This window comes from Rhipicephalus microplus, chromosome 2 (assembly GCF_043290135.1).
Source record: "Rhipicephalus microplus isolate Deutch F79 chromosome 2, USDA_Rmic, whole genome shotgun sequence".
Lineage (NCBI taxonomy): Eukaryota > Metazoa > Arthropoda > Arachnida > Ixodida > Ixodidae > Rhipicephalus > Rhipicephalus microplus.
In genome coordinates this window covers 165,831,434-165,849,630 of record NC_134701.1, presented here as the reverse complement: position 1 = coordinate 165,849,630, position 18,197 = coordinate 165,831,434, and the positions used below count along the sequence as shown (strand labels likewise).

At 42.4% G+C, this 18,197-nt stretch overlaps 1 protein-coding gene across 4 annotated transcripts in view; it reads left to right on the top strand.

Annotated features, from left to right (window-relative positions):
- The window catches only part of LOC119170587 (adenylate cyclase type 8), a 634,357-nt gene extending 616,561 nt beyond the window's left edge, over nucleotides 1-17,796 (top strand). For all 4 annotated transcript variants that reach the window (XM_075887054.1, XM_075887053.1, XM_075887056.1 and 1 more), the window contains exons 12-24: nucleotides 2,358-2,684; nucleotides 3,664-3,767; nucleotides 3,873-4,074; nucleotides 5,149-5,232; nucleotides 6,022-6,188; nucleotides 6,744-6,819; nucleotides 8,015-8,173; nucleotides 9,753-9,893; nucleotides 10,720-10,812; nucleotides 11,478-11,589; nucleotides 12,528-12,847; nucleotides 13,266-13,754; nucleotides 17,506-17,796. In XM_075887054.1, coding sequence (XP_075743169.1) covers nucleotides 2,358-2,684; nucleotides 3,664-3,767; nucleotides 3,873-4,074; nucleotides 5,149-5,232; nucleotides 6,022-6,188; nucleotides 6,744-6,819; nucleotides 8,015-8,173; nucleotides 9,753-9,893; nucleotides 10,720-10,812; nucleotides 11,478-11,589; nucleotides 12,528-12,847; nucleotides 13,266-13,508 — 2,028 coding nt within the window. In that variant the 3' untranslated portion in view covers nucleotides 13,509-13,754; nucleotides 17,506-17,796. The remainder of the gene's footprint in view (nucleotides 1-2,357; nucleotides 2,685-3,663; nucleotides 3,768-3,872; nucleotides 4,075-5,148; nucleotides 5,233-6,021; nucleotides 6,189-6,743; nucleotides 6,820-8,014; nucleotides 8,174-9,752; nucleotides 9,894-10,719; nucleotides 10,813-11,477; nucleotides 11,590-12,527; nucleotides 12,848-13,265; nucleotides 13,755-17,505) is intronic.
- Nucleotides 17,797-18,197: the final 401 nt, after the last annotated feature.

The following is an 18,197-nucleotide window of genomic DNA, read 5'->3' as shown; positions in this document are numbered from 1 at the left end:
ATGGAGGACAGATTGTGTTAGAAAAACTAGCCACCCTGTTTACGAGGTGTCTCCTCACGGGAAGGGTACCAGAGTCTTGGAAGAACGCTAACATCATCTTAATACATAAGAAAGGAGATGACAAGGACTTGAAGAATTACAGGTCCATCAGCTTGCTCTCTGTAGTATACAAGCTATTTACAACGGTAATTGCTAACAGAGTAAAGAAAACATTAGAATTCATTCAACCAAAGGAACAAGCAGGATTTCGAACAGGCTACTCAACAATTGACCACATCCATACTATATCAATCAGGTACTAGAAGAATGTTCAGAGTATAACCAAGCACTATACATAGCCTTCATAGATTACGAGAAGGCATTTGATTCAGTAGAAATATCAGCCGTCATGCAGACACTGCGGAATCAGGGCGTAGATGAAGTATATATAAACATTCTGGAAGAAATCTACAGGGGATCAACTGCTACCATAGTGCTTCATAAAGAAAGCAACGGAATACCAATCAAGAAGGGTGTAAGGCAGGGGGACACAATCTCCCCAATGCTATTTACCGCGTGCTTGCAGGAGGTTTTAAGAAGCCTAGAATGGGAACAGTTAGGGATATGAGTTAATGAAGAATACCTTAGTAACCTGCGCTTCACCGATGACATTGCATTGCTGAGTAACTCAGGGGACGAATTGCAACTCATGAATACGGAGTTAGACAAGGAGAGCAGAAAGGTGGGTCTTAAAATTAATCTGCAGAAAACGAAAGTAATGTACAACAACCTCGGAAAGGAGCAGCGCTTCGAGATAGGTAATAGTGCACTTGAAGTTGTAAAAGACTATGCCTACTTAGGGCAGGTAATAACCGCAGAGCCTAACCACGTGATTGAAGTAACTAGAAGAATAAGAATGGGGTGGAGTACATTCGGCAAGCACTCTCAAATTATGACAGGTAGATTGCCACTATCCCTCAAGAGGAAGGTATATAACAGCTGTATCTTGCTGGTTTAGCTACGGAGCAGAAACCTGGAGACTTACAAAGAGGGTTCAGCTTAAATTGAAGACGACGCAGCGAGCAATGGAAATAAAAATGGTAGGTGTAACCTTAAGAGACGAGAAGAGAGCAGAGTGGATTAGGGGACAAACGGGGGTTAAGGATATCATAGTTGAAATAAAGAAAAGGAAATGGACATGGGCCGGGCATGTAGCGCGTAGACAGGATAACCGCTGGTCATTAAGGGTAACTAACTGGATTCCCAGAGAAGGGAAGCGGGTTAGGGGGAGACAGAAGGTTAGGTGGGTAGACGAGATTAAGAAGTTTGCGGGTATAAATTGGCAGCAGCAAGCACAGGACCGGATTAACTGGTGGAACATGGGAGATGCCTTTGTCCTGCAGTGGACGTAGTCAGGCCGATGATGATGATGATGATGATGATGATGATGATGATGATGATGATGATGATGATGATGATGATAAGGATATAAAATTCATTGCAGCTGATTTGTTGTGTTCCGGCGATACGGCAAGGGTCGTGCGTATCAGTCGCTATGCTAGCAGGTTACTTTACCCCCCTCCCCTCCGCCGGCCTCCATCGTCAGTGGCACATGGAGCCACCTATAGTTCATGGTATTTTTAATAAAAAATTTCAAGGATGGGTTTCGGTGCCACCATGTTGGCCTGCAGCCTTGCCGTTTTCTAATTTTTTTTTAACTAAAAGAATAGTACTGCTATAGGCGAGTGTGCATGAAAGCAATTTCGATTGTGCATTTGATGTTTATTGGCCATATTTATCAAATCCTTGGCCTTAGATGTCTCGTTAAACGTGAGAAGTGACCATCGTCGTCAACACAACTAATGAAAAAAAAAGAAAACATCAGCAGCTACGTATGACGTCGTGATGGTGTTACATTTCGCCAATACTAGTGACTCCTCCATCATGTTGCTATGCTGTCACTTGATGGGGCATCACGTGATGACCTCATCGTATAACATCTTCGCTTAGTCAAAGGTGGCCCAACCTCGCAGGCACTGACACAACCACTTGAGGGGCAGTAAGCTATCGCATGAGGGTCATCGGTACAACAACCGACTGAGAAAAAAACAATAATCGATGTCGCCCTTAAGTCATCCTAAGCAAATGCGTCGTCATGATTCGCAAGATTAATAAAACATCTTTTGAACAGTCGAGGGTGGCGGCACTCATGTATGTAAGATATTCTATAAACGGTGATCTCTTCTGTTGATTTCAAAACGTTTGCTGCTGTTCTTCGAGCACCCGCAACTCACCATGTCTATATATGCACTTAACTAATAGGGCCGCTTAGGGCAAGTAAATGAAATCAACCACCTTCGACCCTTTTGTACACGCAGCTTGAGTCCCTCGTCGCTTTCGCTGACGACGAGACCTTGGAAGATGGCGAGGCAACGCTGCCGCAGGGCACAGAGCCGGCGACGTGTGATATTGATCGACGCCCATCCAGGCAGGACTCGCGCGGTTCCTCGGTTCGCAGGAGCCAGAAGTGGCACGAGCAGTCAGGTGGTCAGCACCAGCCAGCCGTGACGTTGTCGTCGACGGTGAGCGAAGATGTGGACGAGATCATCGACCATGAAATTGAAGTTGAGAGCAACAAGAAGATGTGCAGGGAGAACGTCAATCTCTTCACGCTCTCCTTCAAGTGCAATCTCACGGAAAACCAGGTGTGCTACGGGCGAATGCCCCGATCAATCTTCTAAATGAACCTGTGGCTCAAGAACAGACATTGATGTGCAGTGATATAAAAATAAAAGTTGGTAAAAGGTGGGTAGGAAGGGACGACCACGGCTACATTTTTTGTAAGACAAATTCAATCTAGGTAACTGTAAGATATTCATACAAAGGTGCAGCAAAATGTAAATGCAGGTTACAATAAACGACACAGGACGCTCGTTGATATGCAGAAAAAAAAATGACTGAACGCAAGGTAGGTGAATTGATAGCAGAAAATAGTTGTCTCTTGACCGATGAGTGCCTTATTCATTTTTTGTATATTTCATGATTCACGTGCTAAAACACATTTGGTGATAAGGATGTGAGGCCATTATATTACTTTTTTTGAAGCTGGTATGGGAACACACTGTTAGGCGCATGCCGCGAAACGGGAAAATCCTAAAGCGCGGGCTGTGGCTTGCTGTCCAAACTTGAATTTCGAGAGAGAAGGCTCTTATTTTGCCCCAAGGGTGAATTTTCTGCCCAATATTGATTTCATGCATTTTTGAGTCCGAATTTAAAATAAATTCTACAGCTTTGGGGGATCAAGAGTACATTGCATGCCAAATTTGAATAGAAGACTCTCAAGTTCTAGCTAACACATTGGCTGCGTCACTACATGAATGTGCATTTATGCACGCGTATGTGCAGTTGCGCTCAATATGAATTAGAACACGATGTATATGATCAAATTAGTTGACTAACCGCTGTTTCGTTTACTTAATTACGAATACGGATTGTATGTTTGTTGGTGTCGGGGTGAAGGCGTGTGGCTTGTTTGACCATAGGCAGTGCATTGCGACTCATTTTCAGCGTGACTGTAGATATATACTCGCAAGACGTTTTCGTTAGTTGTAGAAAGTGGTTTTGTTCGAACATATTATCGTTTTAGAGTGTGCTAAATAAACTCGTTTTGTTTGCTTTATCTAGTTTCAACAACATCAAGTTCACGACACCGTGTTTCGTTCGAACATGACTTGTGCCTTCATCACATGGATCTTCATAATCATTTGCCAAGCAGTTATGCTTCCAAAGTAAGTTTGCTTTACTCATCATTTTGTATTATCATTGGTCTCAAAAAATGACAAAAAATCTTGGTGTATGTTCTACATAGGAGTGATAATGTCTTTTTTTTTCAGGTCGTTATTCATGACCGTGTCGTACTCTGTAGTGTCAAGCCTCCTGGCAGTCGTTCTTGTGGCTGCAGTGGGTAGCGAGTGTCGCTGGTCTCCAAGCAACCTTGTGAAGGTTTCAAAACTTTTGGAAGAACAGTGCTTCTGGAGGAATATTGTTATTTGTTCTACGATCCTCGTCATGTACATTGCTTCCACTGGCACCATGGTAAGCCACAGAAGGTGTTTGGTCTTAAGGCATTATTATCTGCGTTGTATATTTACTCTAGGTAGCCCCACAAGTACTATGGTGTATAAGTAAAACACAACGTGTTATTTCGATAAAATGTTTAACTCTATTGTGATCATTTTGATCAAAGCGCGAATGAAAATGTTTTAAAAGTGAAGGCTTAATAAAGATTGTCGTAGGGATAGTCGGTTCATAATATGCGGAAGGAAATTACAGAATGAAAGGAAAATAAAGCCTGAAAAGGGACTAGTGCACATTGAAGTCCTTGTGGCATTATTTCATGTCCTCTTGTTTTCCTCGCCTTGCGTTGCGTCATTGCCTCTCGCGAACTGAAGGCGTAACATAGCAAAGCATTGCAAATATAGTGAGGAGTGAGAAAGGCATGTGCAGTAATGAGCGCAGAAAAAAAGGGAGGATTAAAGTTATGATATAAAAATTTACAGAGTAGCATATCAAGGAATGTTACAATGAGAAGAGTGAGAGAGAGTGGTATGGGGTTAGAAGATGAAAGGGCTACCAGCCCCACAGTATAATCAACCTATATACGCACCTCAAGTGCATAACTGCCCATATAAAAAAAAAGATTTTGTTTTTACCAAGGTCTTCGCGGCACCATTCTTAAAACTTCAAAAGATTTTTCACGATTGGAAAATTGGTGAAATTACAGAGATACGTCTGTCGCGTAAAGCTTCCCACACATTATCCCAGTCATTTCTGCGTAATTATTGATTCTTATCAGCCTTAGTACCAACTTCATATGGTTTTCGAAGGTATCAACAAGCGAATAGAATAATTTTACGATAGGTTTTAGTGAGAAAATGCACCAGCCCAAGCTGCATTTATTGTTCGAGCTAGCAACATTGCGATGCTTGCGCCGACTTCATGGCCAACGAAAAAAAAATATTACTATGTGTATACTTTTATTGATTTTTACACAATTCGAACTGAAAATTATTGCTTCAATATTCTTTACTTGCGTAAATATATTTACTGTCTAGCAGTATTTCAACAGCCCTTACTGCTTTTTCAAAAGCATGTTTATGTGTTTTTTAGTTTGTCTGTGACCGCCAGTCCAGCAATTCAACGGATCAATGTCGCAATGAGCCTTCGGAAAGTTCTTTGTGCTGCTATCCTCAGGTATGTCATTCTGCCTTGTTTCATGCCATTTACTTGTTTTTACTTGATGCACAGCTACAGTAAAAGATAGATGCATCATCTTTCAACATTGTTCGCAGATTGTAATTAAAAGTTGAGGTGGACAACAACTGTGCTGCTCAGCTATTATAGAGATAATAGCTTAGAACTTACGACAGTTCCGTCGTGTCTTCGTAAACAAAAAAATCGCTGCATATCCACGCAGTGAATGATGATGAGTAAGGCGAAGTGTCCGCCCACCCATCCTTCTGTCTGTCTGTCTGTCTGTCTGTCTGTCTGTCTGTCTGTCTGTCTGTCTGTCTGTCTGTCTGTCTGTCCGTCCGTCCGTCCGTCCGTCCGTCCGTCCGTCCGTCCGTCCGTCCGTCCGTCCGTCCGTCCGTCCGCAGCTGCTGAGTGAGTCATAGAACTAGGCGATCACGTGCCAAAACGAGACACAAGGAATGAACACCAGCGACTTTAGGAGCTTCGCGCCAAATAAAAATATGTAAGAGTAATAAATCATGACGTTATGTCTTCGTGATCTGAGTATACTGCATGGAAGAAAACAAGGATGACGTGAAGAAAGGCACATGACCCACTAGCTGGATCAGTCGTCCACTCTGTTTACTTGGCTTAAAGATTAGTAGCAGCATTTCTTATACCTTGTCATCTATAAGCATTTAATCACTTGTGTCGTGCTTTGAGACACGCATGTATTTTGTGTTGCGTATTATCTTGTGAAACTAAGCACATGTGTAATATTTATACAATGTTTCTCTCTGTCTATTTCAGTACTACGTATTTTCTTGGATGTTGTACATGGTTGCCTGTTCTGCCTTCATCAAGCTTAACTACCTTATAAAGGTCGCTATGCTTACCGCCATGGCGGTTACAGACATACTGCTCGTGAAAGTGTTTTTTCCCGACGTGTTCCGAAGGTCTCACAAGGGCTACAACGTGTAAGCATCTATTCCTAGCTTCTAGAAATCTGTTCAAACGGTACTGATGCGGGCTATGTTTGTAACAGTGCAGAATGGGTGCTACGAACCCCGTTTACATCTTTTCTAAGACGCGTACTGTTTCGTAGTCAAACGTATTATATTTCATGCCTCTCTTTGTAATTTCGAAATGCTTGCTTCAGTAAACAAACAAAACTTTAATCAATGAGGAAAGATCTGCCTTATTGCGTCCTGTCGGGACTTCGTCTGCCTTAGCAGAAATTTCCGCATGCTTTCAGTAGAGATGCTGACATGACACACTATAATAGCTTTAGGTCATATGAATTGCTCTTATAGAATTAAATATGAATTAACTGGATGTACTAGGCACTGCCACTAAAATTAAAAATAATGTGTGTGGCCGTGCTTCGGCCCCAGATGCAGGGGTCGCTATTTCATACTAGACAAATATGGCGAACTGAGCTGCGCGAAAATTTTGCATTGCCTCATTGAATTCTGTCAGTTTCGCCATTATCTATGATTGTTGTCGACTAACATAGTTTCTATATTTTTCAGCATTGTTTCAGTGGAGGACCGTATGCCTATCTTGATCGCTGTATTTTTCTACATCGTTGTCTACCACTGCAGACTGGTTAGTTATCAGCAATTTTTCGTATTATGCTATACGCCATACATTACATCAGAATAATATCAGACAGTTCAGTACCTGACAGAGCCTAAATGATGAGTGCAATAAAAAAATATAGTGTGTTATGACTGGCTCCCAGCAGCCTAACGCTATAGGGTCAAAACATTCGACGACCCACTTGTTGAGTAATTCGCATTGTGTGACACCTCTGTGTTCCTTGGCTGTTCTAAAACTCTTTATTACTCATATTAACGCGATTCCTTTCCCTACATCAAGTCTGCCTTAGGCCACTTTACAAAATAGTGCCAAGCGCTGCCGTTAGTCAGTAGTAAAATGCCGGGCTAGTATACGGAGGAGACCCTGTTCGAATCCCATTGCGTTCTTGGTGTCTTCTTTTTAATTAGTTTCTTTTTCTTCTTTTCCATTTTCTTATTTTTCTTATTACGGACACAGGCGGTGGAAGACAACTACGGCGCACGCGGCCCGTGTTGTGATCTCATAAAAGTGTTCTCTATGAAAGTTGATAACTTTTGAAACTGGAAGTTTTATAGCTGACGAAACATATTTCATGGAATGAAGAGGGCGTGTGTGCAATGATGTATGTATGTATGTATGTATGTATGTATGTATGTATGTATGTATGTATGTATGTATGTATGTATGTATGTATGTATGTATGTATGTATGTATGTATGTATGTATGCATGTATGTATGTATGTATGTATGTATGTATGTATGTATGTATGTATGTATGTATGTATGTATGTATGTATGTAGGTATGTATGTATGTATGTATGTATGTATGTACGTACGTACGTGTGTGTATGTATGTACGTACGTACGTGTGTGTGTGTATGTATGTATGTATGTACGTACGTACGTACGTGTGTGTGTGTATGTATGTTTGTATGTATGTATGTATGTATGTATGTATGTATGTATGTATGTATGTATGTATGTATGTATGTATGTATGTATGTATGTATGTATGTATGTATGTATGTGTGTGTGTGTATGTATGTGTGTGTGTGTATGTATGTATGTATGTATGTATGTATGTATGTATGTATGTATGTATGTATGTATGTATGCATGTATGTATGTATGTATGCACGTACGTACGTATGTATGTATGTATGTATGTATGTATGTATGTATGTATGTATGTATGTATGTATCTAATTTTCTTTTCGCAGACTGAAGTTACCTCAAGACTGGACTTCCTGTGGAAGCGCCAAGCTCAGTCTAACCTTCAGAGCATGCGCGAAATATGCAGTTACAACACGCAACTGCTGCGCAACGTTCTTCCCGACCATGTTGCAACCTATTTTCTTACTCACGACCGGAAAAACGAGGTGAGTTAATGCGAAAAATAACACCGTTGCCCCGGGAGCGTTAAATTTAAGTAGCTAGCTGCGAATGGCAAGAATAAAAGTACGAGCGTCGATAAAACACGGCATTCAAAAAAGAGCAAGAACGAAATGCGGAAACGCTTTTACAAGAGCTGATGTAGATATGATTGCACATGTCGGTACACGCTGAGATCAAATGTTATTATTAATTTTATATGCACTGATTGCCGTAAGGCAAGTATGAAAGCAGTGCCGTGGCAAGTTCGACGGTCAATTAATGCAGTTCATTTAAACGCTAGCTTCAACGTAGTATACTTAGTTCTCACTTTGCATAAATGTGCCGTATGTTCCTTATGAAATTACCCAATGCCTAATACCGTATACGCTGAAGCATTAAAAGCATGTAGTTGCATTCAATCGTATAGTAGCGCAGTTAGCGTTCTTAGTAAGAAACCCTTTTTTCAAGTTTAGCTTAATCAACACCATACGCTTGGGTTGACTTTGAATAGGTCTGAAATACGAATGTGTGGGCACGACTTTTTACCGGTTTTTTTTTCTCGACTATCTTTTCTTTGATCATATATTCTGTTCGTCACAAGGCCATTTGTGCATGTTTCTGTTTAATTGTCCTTCAAAAAACTACGACTTTATAAGAAAATATTATTCTGACATCCATTCCTTCTTGTGCATCGTTTCGTAACCATGAATAGTTTCTTCACGTTAATTTTATGTTAAACCAACTATGCGTTGCGATCAACTATTGATCGTTTTCCTTTACCTGGCTGAGCTCAAGTTTTTTTTGCTTTTTTCCCACCATTGCATATTTATTAGTTTAAATTTGGAAAAAAATAAACTATATAAGTAAAAAGTCACAGTTTCACCAGAAGTCCAAATCAATGAATGCGATAGCAACATATTGGAATACTTTACGAAGCATGGCCAGCATTTTTGCAGTAATAATAATTGTAGTAAACATGCGCTTGCTAAGTAACCAAGCTCTCTGTGGCGCGGCCACAGTAGATGACCACAGCAAGGCTCGTGCGTAGTGACGGGCTTGATGAGAAGCGGCTCGCGTGGGCAGCGCGTGCTGGTACCAAGGGCTGTATGTCGCGTGTCGCTACTGGTGACAGTTTGTTACGTGTAGAGCGCATCTGTATGTGTACGGTCTCTCCAGGTAGAATTTCGGTACCATTTTTCTGTTGTTGTTGTCGTCGTTGAGAGCGTAGTCCGTAGAAGCCCCGCCTGCTGTGCTGGCAAGAGCCACGCGCTGATCCTTGTGGCGATATTGTGGCAACTATTACCGCCCACCCCCCTCTTGTTCGCTCACAAGATAAGCGCGTGCGCAGACGACCCCGGCCGTAAAGGTGATGTTCGCTTCGCAGAAAGAGGAGGCCGGCAAATCCTTCTCTCTCTCTCTCTCTCTCTCTCGATATATATATATATATATATATATATATATATATATATATACGTGAATAACGATGGAGGCGGTGGCGATGGCCATAAGCAGCCGAGCCTGTTCATATAATTGCTAGCGCAATGAAATGTCACCTGTTTACTATACCTCCTATTGGTCTTGCAGGAGCTCTATGCACAGTCATATGTCTGTTGCGGAGTGTTGTTCGCCTCCATACCAAACTTCGCAAACTTTTACTCGGAAGACATCAACAATGGTGTTGAGTGCATCAGGCTGCTCAACGAAATAATATTTGACTTTGACCAGGTAAGAAACTGACAGGAAATGTTGCCTTATTGCGGAACCCATCAAGCTTCTTGGATATCAGCTTCCAAGCTGCATTTTACTATTTTAGTTTAACATCAGGAAGTCCTTATTCGGGAAAAAATGAAGAATAATTGCTTTCAATTCACATCTATATTTCTCGTAGAATCTCATAATGAAGCATTTCGCCATTTCCTAGATCCCATTTCCTAGTCTTTCTGACCTTCAGCCCTCACACTCCTTTTATTTTGTTCACAGCATAACTTGAGAACGGCGCTAACTGTCCCTCAGTAATCAGCGTGACGACTCAGCCAGCGGAACTCCTAATTTTGAAAAAGCTAATTCTACGATTACTGCTGCATTATAAAGAGCATGTAGCACACACAGGTACTGCAGACAATATTATTCAAACATTTCTTAGATAAGCACTCAATGAACACATTGTCACACAGCAAAACACATGACGACTATGACTTTGAATATAATCGCAAATACATACCAGTTCATATCAACCCTACTCAATTTGAGAGTAAAAAGTAAAAGGCGTGTGTGTCACTTCCTCTACGCAAAAAAAATTGAACATACTTTCGATTTATTTGACAATTATGTAATGAACAACCACCCCTCAATAAGGAAATATTAGTGTTCAGTTGTTGCTTCCTAAGTGTCCTTACTACATATACTGCAATGCGCAGTTATCAAAACCTTTACTATTAAGAAAAGAATAAACATTATACTGTGTTAATATGATACTTACTCCATCATGTAAAGCTGGTTGTTAAAGCGCAAAATGTATTGACATGTAAACATTTTCGTCCTGAACCATCAGCTGCTTGATGACGAAAGGTTTCAATGTCTGGAGAAGATCAAGACAATCAGCAGCACCTACATGGCAGCTTCTGGACTGAACCCTAAAGACCAGGTACTCGTATTCTGAGAGTGCTCGCACCCTCTTGATCTCAACATTGCGAATCTGGCCTATGTCAGTGTGAGCATTTTATGGGTGTCTTAAAATTGCTTGATTTCCTTTGACTGGTTTCGTTCTTACGTATATTTGAGCGCTTAATTTTATTTTTTCGTTTTCGCGCAGGCGAAGTTTCGCCTTTTTGTACAATGAAGTTTGAGTTTGACACTCTCATGCAAGAAACTACAATAATCTTAGACGAAGCGAAGAGCTACGGTTGTGGTGATATCTGGGACCTTCATTTGTTTTCAGTTATCAAATTGAACAGCCTGAAATTAGTGTTTGTAAAATATTTTTCAGTATTTCTCGCTGACTTTTTTCAGGATACCCGACAACAATTTTTTCTATCAGATGAGATAGTACAATATCTAACTAAGGTATGAATATGAACTCCATCCATATGACATTTAAAGGCAACTTCCTGAGCGGGACAATTCTATATAATTTGTGTATTGTCGCATTTCTTGCCGTTTCATACAGTTGACGAACATGTATTTAGGGGTCCAATAGTGAGGTTACTTATTACCACGTATGTAATCTTCGTTTATATGATATAGAATAGAGCTTTAGCTTGCTGTTTCCATACAAGTTTTCTTAAGCTACAAACTGTCTTTTTCTCACAGAACCTTGCATCGTGGGTCCACCTAACAGCGCTTGTGGACTTCGCTATTTCGATGAAAGAAGCACTTGAAGATGTCAATAAGCATTCCTTCAACAACTTCAAGCTGCGCGTAGGTGAGATACTCTTGAACGAAAAGTGAATCCGCTAGCAATGAAGGTACCCACTTTAGTTCGAGTCTACTGCTTTACATTAACTAAATATTTTTTTTTAATTTCACGACATGTACTATAAGAACAGGAATTCCCGATTGCGGAAATTGAGTGATAATATAGATATTGACGAGGGGTACAAATTGCCAGAGTATCAAAAAAAAAAAAGGATTGCGTCTCGATATTGGAAGCGCGCGTGCAATACTGTGTGTACTATCGTATGCATAAACCTGGTCAGTTTCAGTGTTGATTATTAGGAGTCTATAGGTACCGAAAATTGTTGTTAACCAACATTCATGCCATCAGGAAAGGCCCGATCTGTGGGTTTACTGCTTCATGTTAAAAAGTTACTTTCACTCTTTGAATTGTTTTCATGCTTTTATTGAGCTTGAAACTCCCGAACTAACTTTAGGTAATACGCAAACCCTAGCTCTGGTTAGGATTAACCCACGTCGAGTGACTTCCGGGAAATATAGACTTAGAAAAAGTGGTAGTATGAACAGTACAAATAAATAAACGTTCGTCTGTCGGGGGCTGCGCAACGCGCACTTAAGTCTAAACTGCACGACAGCTTCCATATGAGGTTTTCTAGGAGTGCGATATCAATTATTGTTCCTCGATCATAGCAATGCCAAGGTGAAAAACTAAGCATGGATATCGATGACTACATCGACAGATAGAGATATGAAACATATTTGCTTGTCTGGGCTCAAGGTATTTTTAAAAGGGAGGTAATGAAGGAAACAGTATCCGACGACCACTGCATGTGCACCTTATTAGCTTTGTGCTGTTCCGACGCTATATATAGTTCGCACCAAGAAGTGCAGGCGAGTAGATCTACTGCTGGTGAATTCGCTAAACTCGCGTCTTTAACGCTACCGCCACTTCTCTCGCGTATTCAGGAATCAGCCATGGTCCGTTAGTTGGTGGCGTCATCGGAGCCCGCAAGCCTGTGTACGACATCTGGGGCAACACCGTGAACGAGGCTAGCCGCATGGACTCTACGGGAGCCCTCGACCACATCCAGGTGCCGCGGGCCACGGCGCAGCTGCTCGAAGAGCACGGCTACAGCGTCCAGTGCCGGGGCCTCGTACAAGTCAAAGGCAAGGGCACCATGGAGACGTATTTTGTGCTGGGCAAGAAGATCGCACGCGCACGCTCCATGAACAGGAATCCCAGTACGAGGAGCACGCTTGCCGCTTTCGTCTATGGGCTCGTGCAGGTAAGTCTTTCTCGCACGGAACAATACCTTCAAATCCACTTCCCCGACAAGCCACTACGATGAGCTTCTTTTGTAGTGCGATATAGAAGCCTGGACAAAGAGCAGAGTAAAATGTGCTGCGGATCATAGTGCATGTTAGCCGGAATATTTGGCTTCAGATGCAGCTGAAGCATGCGCTCTTGTTGACGTTCTACGTACTGTGATTCACTGCTATAACTGCATAACAATCTATGTGTCTTACCAAATGTAAGCGCGTATCGTAGCAAGAGTCAGCAAAAACATGAACCGTCGCTCAACAAGTAAGGTATGGTATGCTGGGACACCGTACATATTGCTGTTTCTCGGATATAACTACCGATCATCAAGGTATTACCGGTCACCGTCGGTAATTTGTCTTGTAAACCGATTCCCAACGCAGGCCCGAAAAAAGCAGGCCCTGGGTTCAAGCCTGAGCGTGCCCAGCCCCCGCCAGAGGACGTCACCCAACGCGGGCTCCTTCATGCGGAAACAGAAGCTGCATCGCATGCTATCAGAGACGCCCAACTCGGACCGCAAGCGCAACAGGCTCAAAGAAAGGAGAATGACCGAGACGGCAGGCAGCAGCCAGTCCTTTCCCGACATGCGCAGTGCCGACCGGGATGATACGTTTAACTCGCCGTGAAGTTCTGTGTGTGCGAACGCAAGTGGGCGTCCGCCGCAGTGCTTGTGTGTTCCGGTGGCCGCGCGTGTGTGTGAGTTCGTGGTGCCCACTCGTGCACGCAGCTGCATTCACTCTTTGGTGTGTTGTCCAAACCATATGGATATACCTACAGTGCAGAAGGCCATCGTAAGACTCGAAGAGACGAAACTTGAACTCGCTCCGTTCGCCAGAGGAATACGTCACTGAAGTCGTCATAGCCAAAACAAGGTAATAGAAACATTTCAATTTTGTGACCATAAAAAATTTAATCGTTGCCTGTTAGTTGTCATAAGTGGCGAGACATCAGTAGCCAAAATTTACAGAGGAACCCTCAAATAAGGCATAGAATGCCTCTATCTATAAAAAGAATGTACAATCTTCATTTTAAAGTTGGTTTACTGAACCAATACATCAGTTTTCTGACTTTTGAGCATTGTATCATGATGTACTATAATGTACCATAACGCATCAGATTGGTATCATAATGGTGCAATAGATCGTGATGATAAATATGGTGTTTCATGCCTTAACGGTTTAACAAATAGCTGTTTTGCATGCCATAAAAGCGAAATACTTGTTCACTGTGGTGTACACGCCATCAACTATCTTGCAGTTTCAGGTTTGTGTTACGTTTCTGCGCTACTATTTCAGCTGATTAAAGTAATTGTAACATTGGCTGTATTACTGTAACTGTGTGATAGCCTGTGAAACTTGAGCTGTGTGGTCGGTGTTTATGTTATGTGCAATGCGTATCTCCCCCTCCTCTTTCGTTCTTTTCCTCTCTCATTCCCCTCTTTCGTGTGTGGGGTAGCAAGCTGGACTTAATCTAGTTAACCTCCCTACCTTTCTGATATTTTTTCTTCTCGGCTGTAATAACCTCCTTGCTTACAAAGACTGGACTATCTATATATATATATATATATATATATATATATATATATATATATATTTGCAATTGCACATCGAGTGGCCCAGCAGCACTTTTGAGCAGCCCCGCCGCGGTGGTCTAGTGGCTAAGGTACTCAGCTACTGACCCGCAGGTCGCGGGTTCAAATCCCGGCTGTGGCGGGTGCATTTCCGATGGAGGCGGAAATGTTGTAGGCCTGTGTGCTCAGATTTGGGTGCACGTTAAAGAACCCCAGGTGGTCGAAATTTCCGGAGCCCTCCACTACGGCGTCTCTCATAATCATATGGTGGTTTTGGGACGTTAAACCCCACAAATCAATCAATCACTTTTGAGCATGGTCAAAAAGCGTAGCCGATCAATAGTCGAGGCTCCTGAAAAAACACGAGCCAAATATAGTGCAGCGTGTGGCCTAGAAATCACAATTTTCAAGTCAGCTAAAAGCTGTTTTCTGATATCTCGAAAAATGATGATACGAGCTCTAAAATCACTGGTCACTGAAATTCCAGTCATTGTGTGAGCCATTGGAACTTAAGCGTGGTACACTTGGTCGTTAGCCTGGCGACCGCGAGAGAGTGCGACTTTTTAACGCGCGCGCCGACGATCTCACTGAAAAGCCGCGTATAGAAATAAAAGAAAGAGAGAGAGAAAATGTGGAAGGTCACGAGGCGCCAGTGACATAACTTTTTTTTCCGTGCCATTCTTGCCTGCTTAGCCTCTGATGCTTTCCTTGGGACGGGAAAACACAGAATGCAATTGCAGCATGCGACAAATGATTGAAACTCGGCTTTTACTGGACGAATTCTTAATACTTTTTCAGTGGTGAATTCGGGAGGCAATAAGCTCCTTTTGTGAATTCATTGCATAGCTCCTTGAAAAAGTGGTGCAGGGCTGCTTTAATGTGAAACCTGTGAACAGTGCGAAGCAGTGATTCGTTTACCCTTGGGTGACGTCGGCGTTCACTGGCAAGCGCGCGTTGTTGTTGTGAACGTGCATTCAGCTTGGCGTCTAAGGGGAAAAAAAGCAACCTTTATTTGTGACGAAGTTGCGTTATCTTATCCTTTCTCTCTCATCACATCACTCCTTACGCTCACTAGCCTTCCCCCCCTTTCCAATATTCTAATGCACACAGCTATGCTAAGATTGGCCCTCACTTCTATCCTCCTCTCCTTTGCATCTCTCCTTCTCACCCGCACTTTCATTTCTCACCCCTTTCCTATTCGCAACTTTCAGGTACCGTGGCGCCACTGTACGTCGGTGGCCGGAAGCTCTGTTGAGATGGTTGAAGTTTTGGACCTCCTTGAAGCAGCAGCTGTTGCTGCTTGTTTTCCCGCGTTTGTGGTCGTTTTGCAACGTTGTGAACGGCCTCGATATTACCCGAACCCATTGAGTTTCTCAAGTTAAAGAAAAAGTAGGAAAAAAATTAAATATGCGACTGATTTCAATCAACAAAAGCCGACTGATATTGAGCCTAAATGCTCACAGCCTATATACACCACGAGGAAAAGTAAGTCTCCCGTTCAAATTAGCGCCCCAAAAAGCCATAAGTGGTTAGGAGGGTTAAAAGTAACAGGCAAATAACCAAAGCCCGTAAATGTATGCAGCACCTATTTTGTGTACGAGTACAGTAACTTCCAGATCTGCAGTTTCCGCTCAGAGATAGTCTGCTCGGCACGGTCACTGTGCAAGCAGTACCAGAACTAAATTAGGAACGTGTTCCGCCTCTAGAACAGAATCAACGGACCGGTTTCAAGACGTTTACTGCATCATTACACATCTGAGGCGTCTGCGAAGTGCCGTCATGACTTTCAGATCTGCAGCAATTTGCGATAGGTTTCTACTTGTTGAAGGTGCTTTTTTTGTCGTTTCTGCCCCGTACCGTGCTATCTTTGTATTTCTCAAACACCGAAACATATAACAGTAACGGGAACGCCCCCTCTTAAATGTGAGATGTACATATTACCACAGGTTTCGTTCGTGCTGCTTGCTGAATTCATTCTCTTGATATTCTGTTGTTGTTATTTAAGCCTGAAATCATACTGCCCGTAATATGACATGGTGCTTGGGCTTCCGCATTGAAAAACAACGTTTTTTTTGTCAGCTTACTATGCTACGTGGTTTTAGGTGAGCTGAACAAGCTTTGAGTGGAATACAATGAGAGCAAAATTGTAAGACAAAGCGCGTCGGCGAAAATGTTTCTTATATTACTGAGAAATTTGTACTGAAACTGCAATTGTAATAATTTTCCAACATGGCACCAGGCAATGTGTGTGATTAGGCACACCGCCTGTTGAAGAGCGTACGTGTGTGCTTTACTTAGAATGTTAGGTGTCTCTTCAAATTCAATAGGCACCCTTGATAGATGGCGCTCAATATTTCATTGATATGTTTGTTGATTAAAAAGTGTGGCCCAGAACCACCATATGCTTATTACAGACGCCGTAGTGGAGGGTTTCGGCAGTTTTGACCACCTGGAGTTTTGTAACATGCATTCAAATGTGAGCACAAGGGCCTACAACATTTTCACCTCTATCGAAAATGCAGCCTGCGGCAGCCAGAATTCAATCCCGCGAAATGCGGGTCAGCAGCCGACTACCTTAGCCACTACACCGCCGTGGCGGGGAGCGGTCGATAACTGAACGCAATAATCGGTACTTCCGGGATTTTAACGCTGTTTACGCGTTGTTGTTTACTGTGCGTGGCTCCATTGTCTTGTTTGTAAGTACAAGGCAGCATCTGCTAACCTCCTTCTCCTTCCTTTCCTCCTCCTTCTCCTCCTTGTCTGGTGGCAACTGTTAACTTCACCTTTTCGTATACGAAAGACCGCAAAGATTTAGAGTGACGCGAAATTAACCATATGAAGATTTATTCATGGACAATAAATGTTTAGTTTTCCACCGCAAAACCTTAATAATATTTCGGGAGGCGGCGCAGGTGAGAGCTCCGTAAATTCAGACAACTTGATGCTCATAACGTGAACATAAGTTAACCGTTTTTTTACTTGTACATAACACGTGTTAAATTAGGAAATACATGTATTTGTTCCTCTTATCATTTTGCTCTTTTTTTTTCTAGGGGCACGAATCACAGCGGATCCTCTGCTTTCCAGACGACTGCTCGTCATCGCCGGCAAGCCTAAGGACTTCAACCAAACAGACTCTGCAGCCTGCCCGTGCGATCCTTGGTCATGTGCGCAGACATTCATCATAATCGCAACTAGCAGTGTGGTGTCAATCGAAGCATGCCTCACGCACTGGTGCCATTCGTCGGGATCACGTCTTCTTTCTTTATATTTTTTGTTCAAGTGCGTGATCGTATGTTTGTTACTGTCTTGAAGGACAGCTAATAAAATATAATTTTATGGAACATCTTTCATACATAATGTAGGACAAGTTCCTGAATATATGCGAATAACAGTTATATTTTTTTACAGTTGCGATAGTGGGTTTTCATGCAACCTACTTCCCGATCCACTCATATCGAAAAAAAGTATCACATGCACAGACAAACAATAGCACACAAAAAACTCTGTTACACTACAATATCAATGTCCACTCAACGGAACTTGTGCACACAGCAGAAAACCTTACCACGGCAGCTTAGCAGGTTGGATGCACTTCCGAGCTGCAACACACGAAGGCCACGTTCCTTAATAGGGCGAAATGAAACAACACCCGCGTACTTGACTTGAGGTGTGGGCATAAAATATTCACTTTTTTTCGGAATCAGACCTCAGTAGTCTATTAAGGCTTGTCTCATATTCGTTT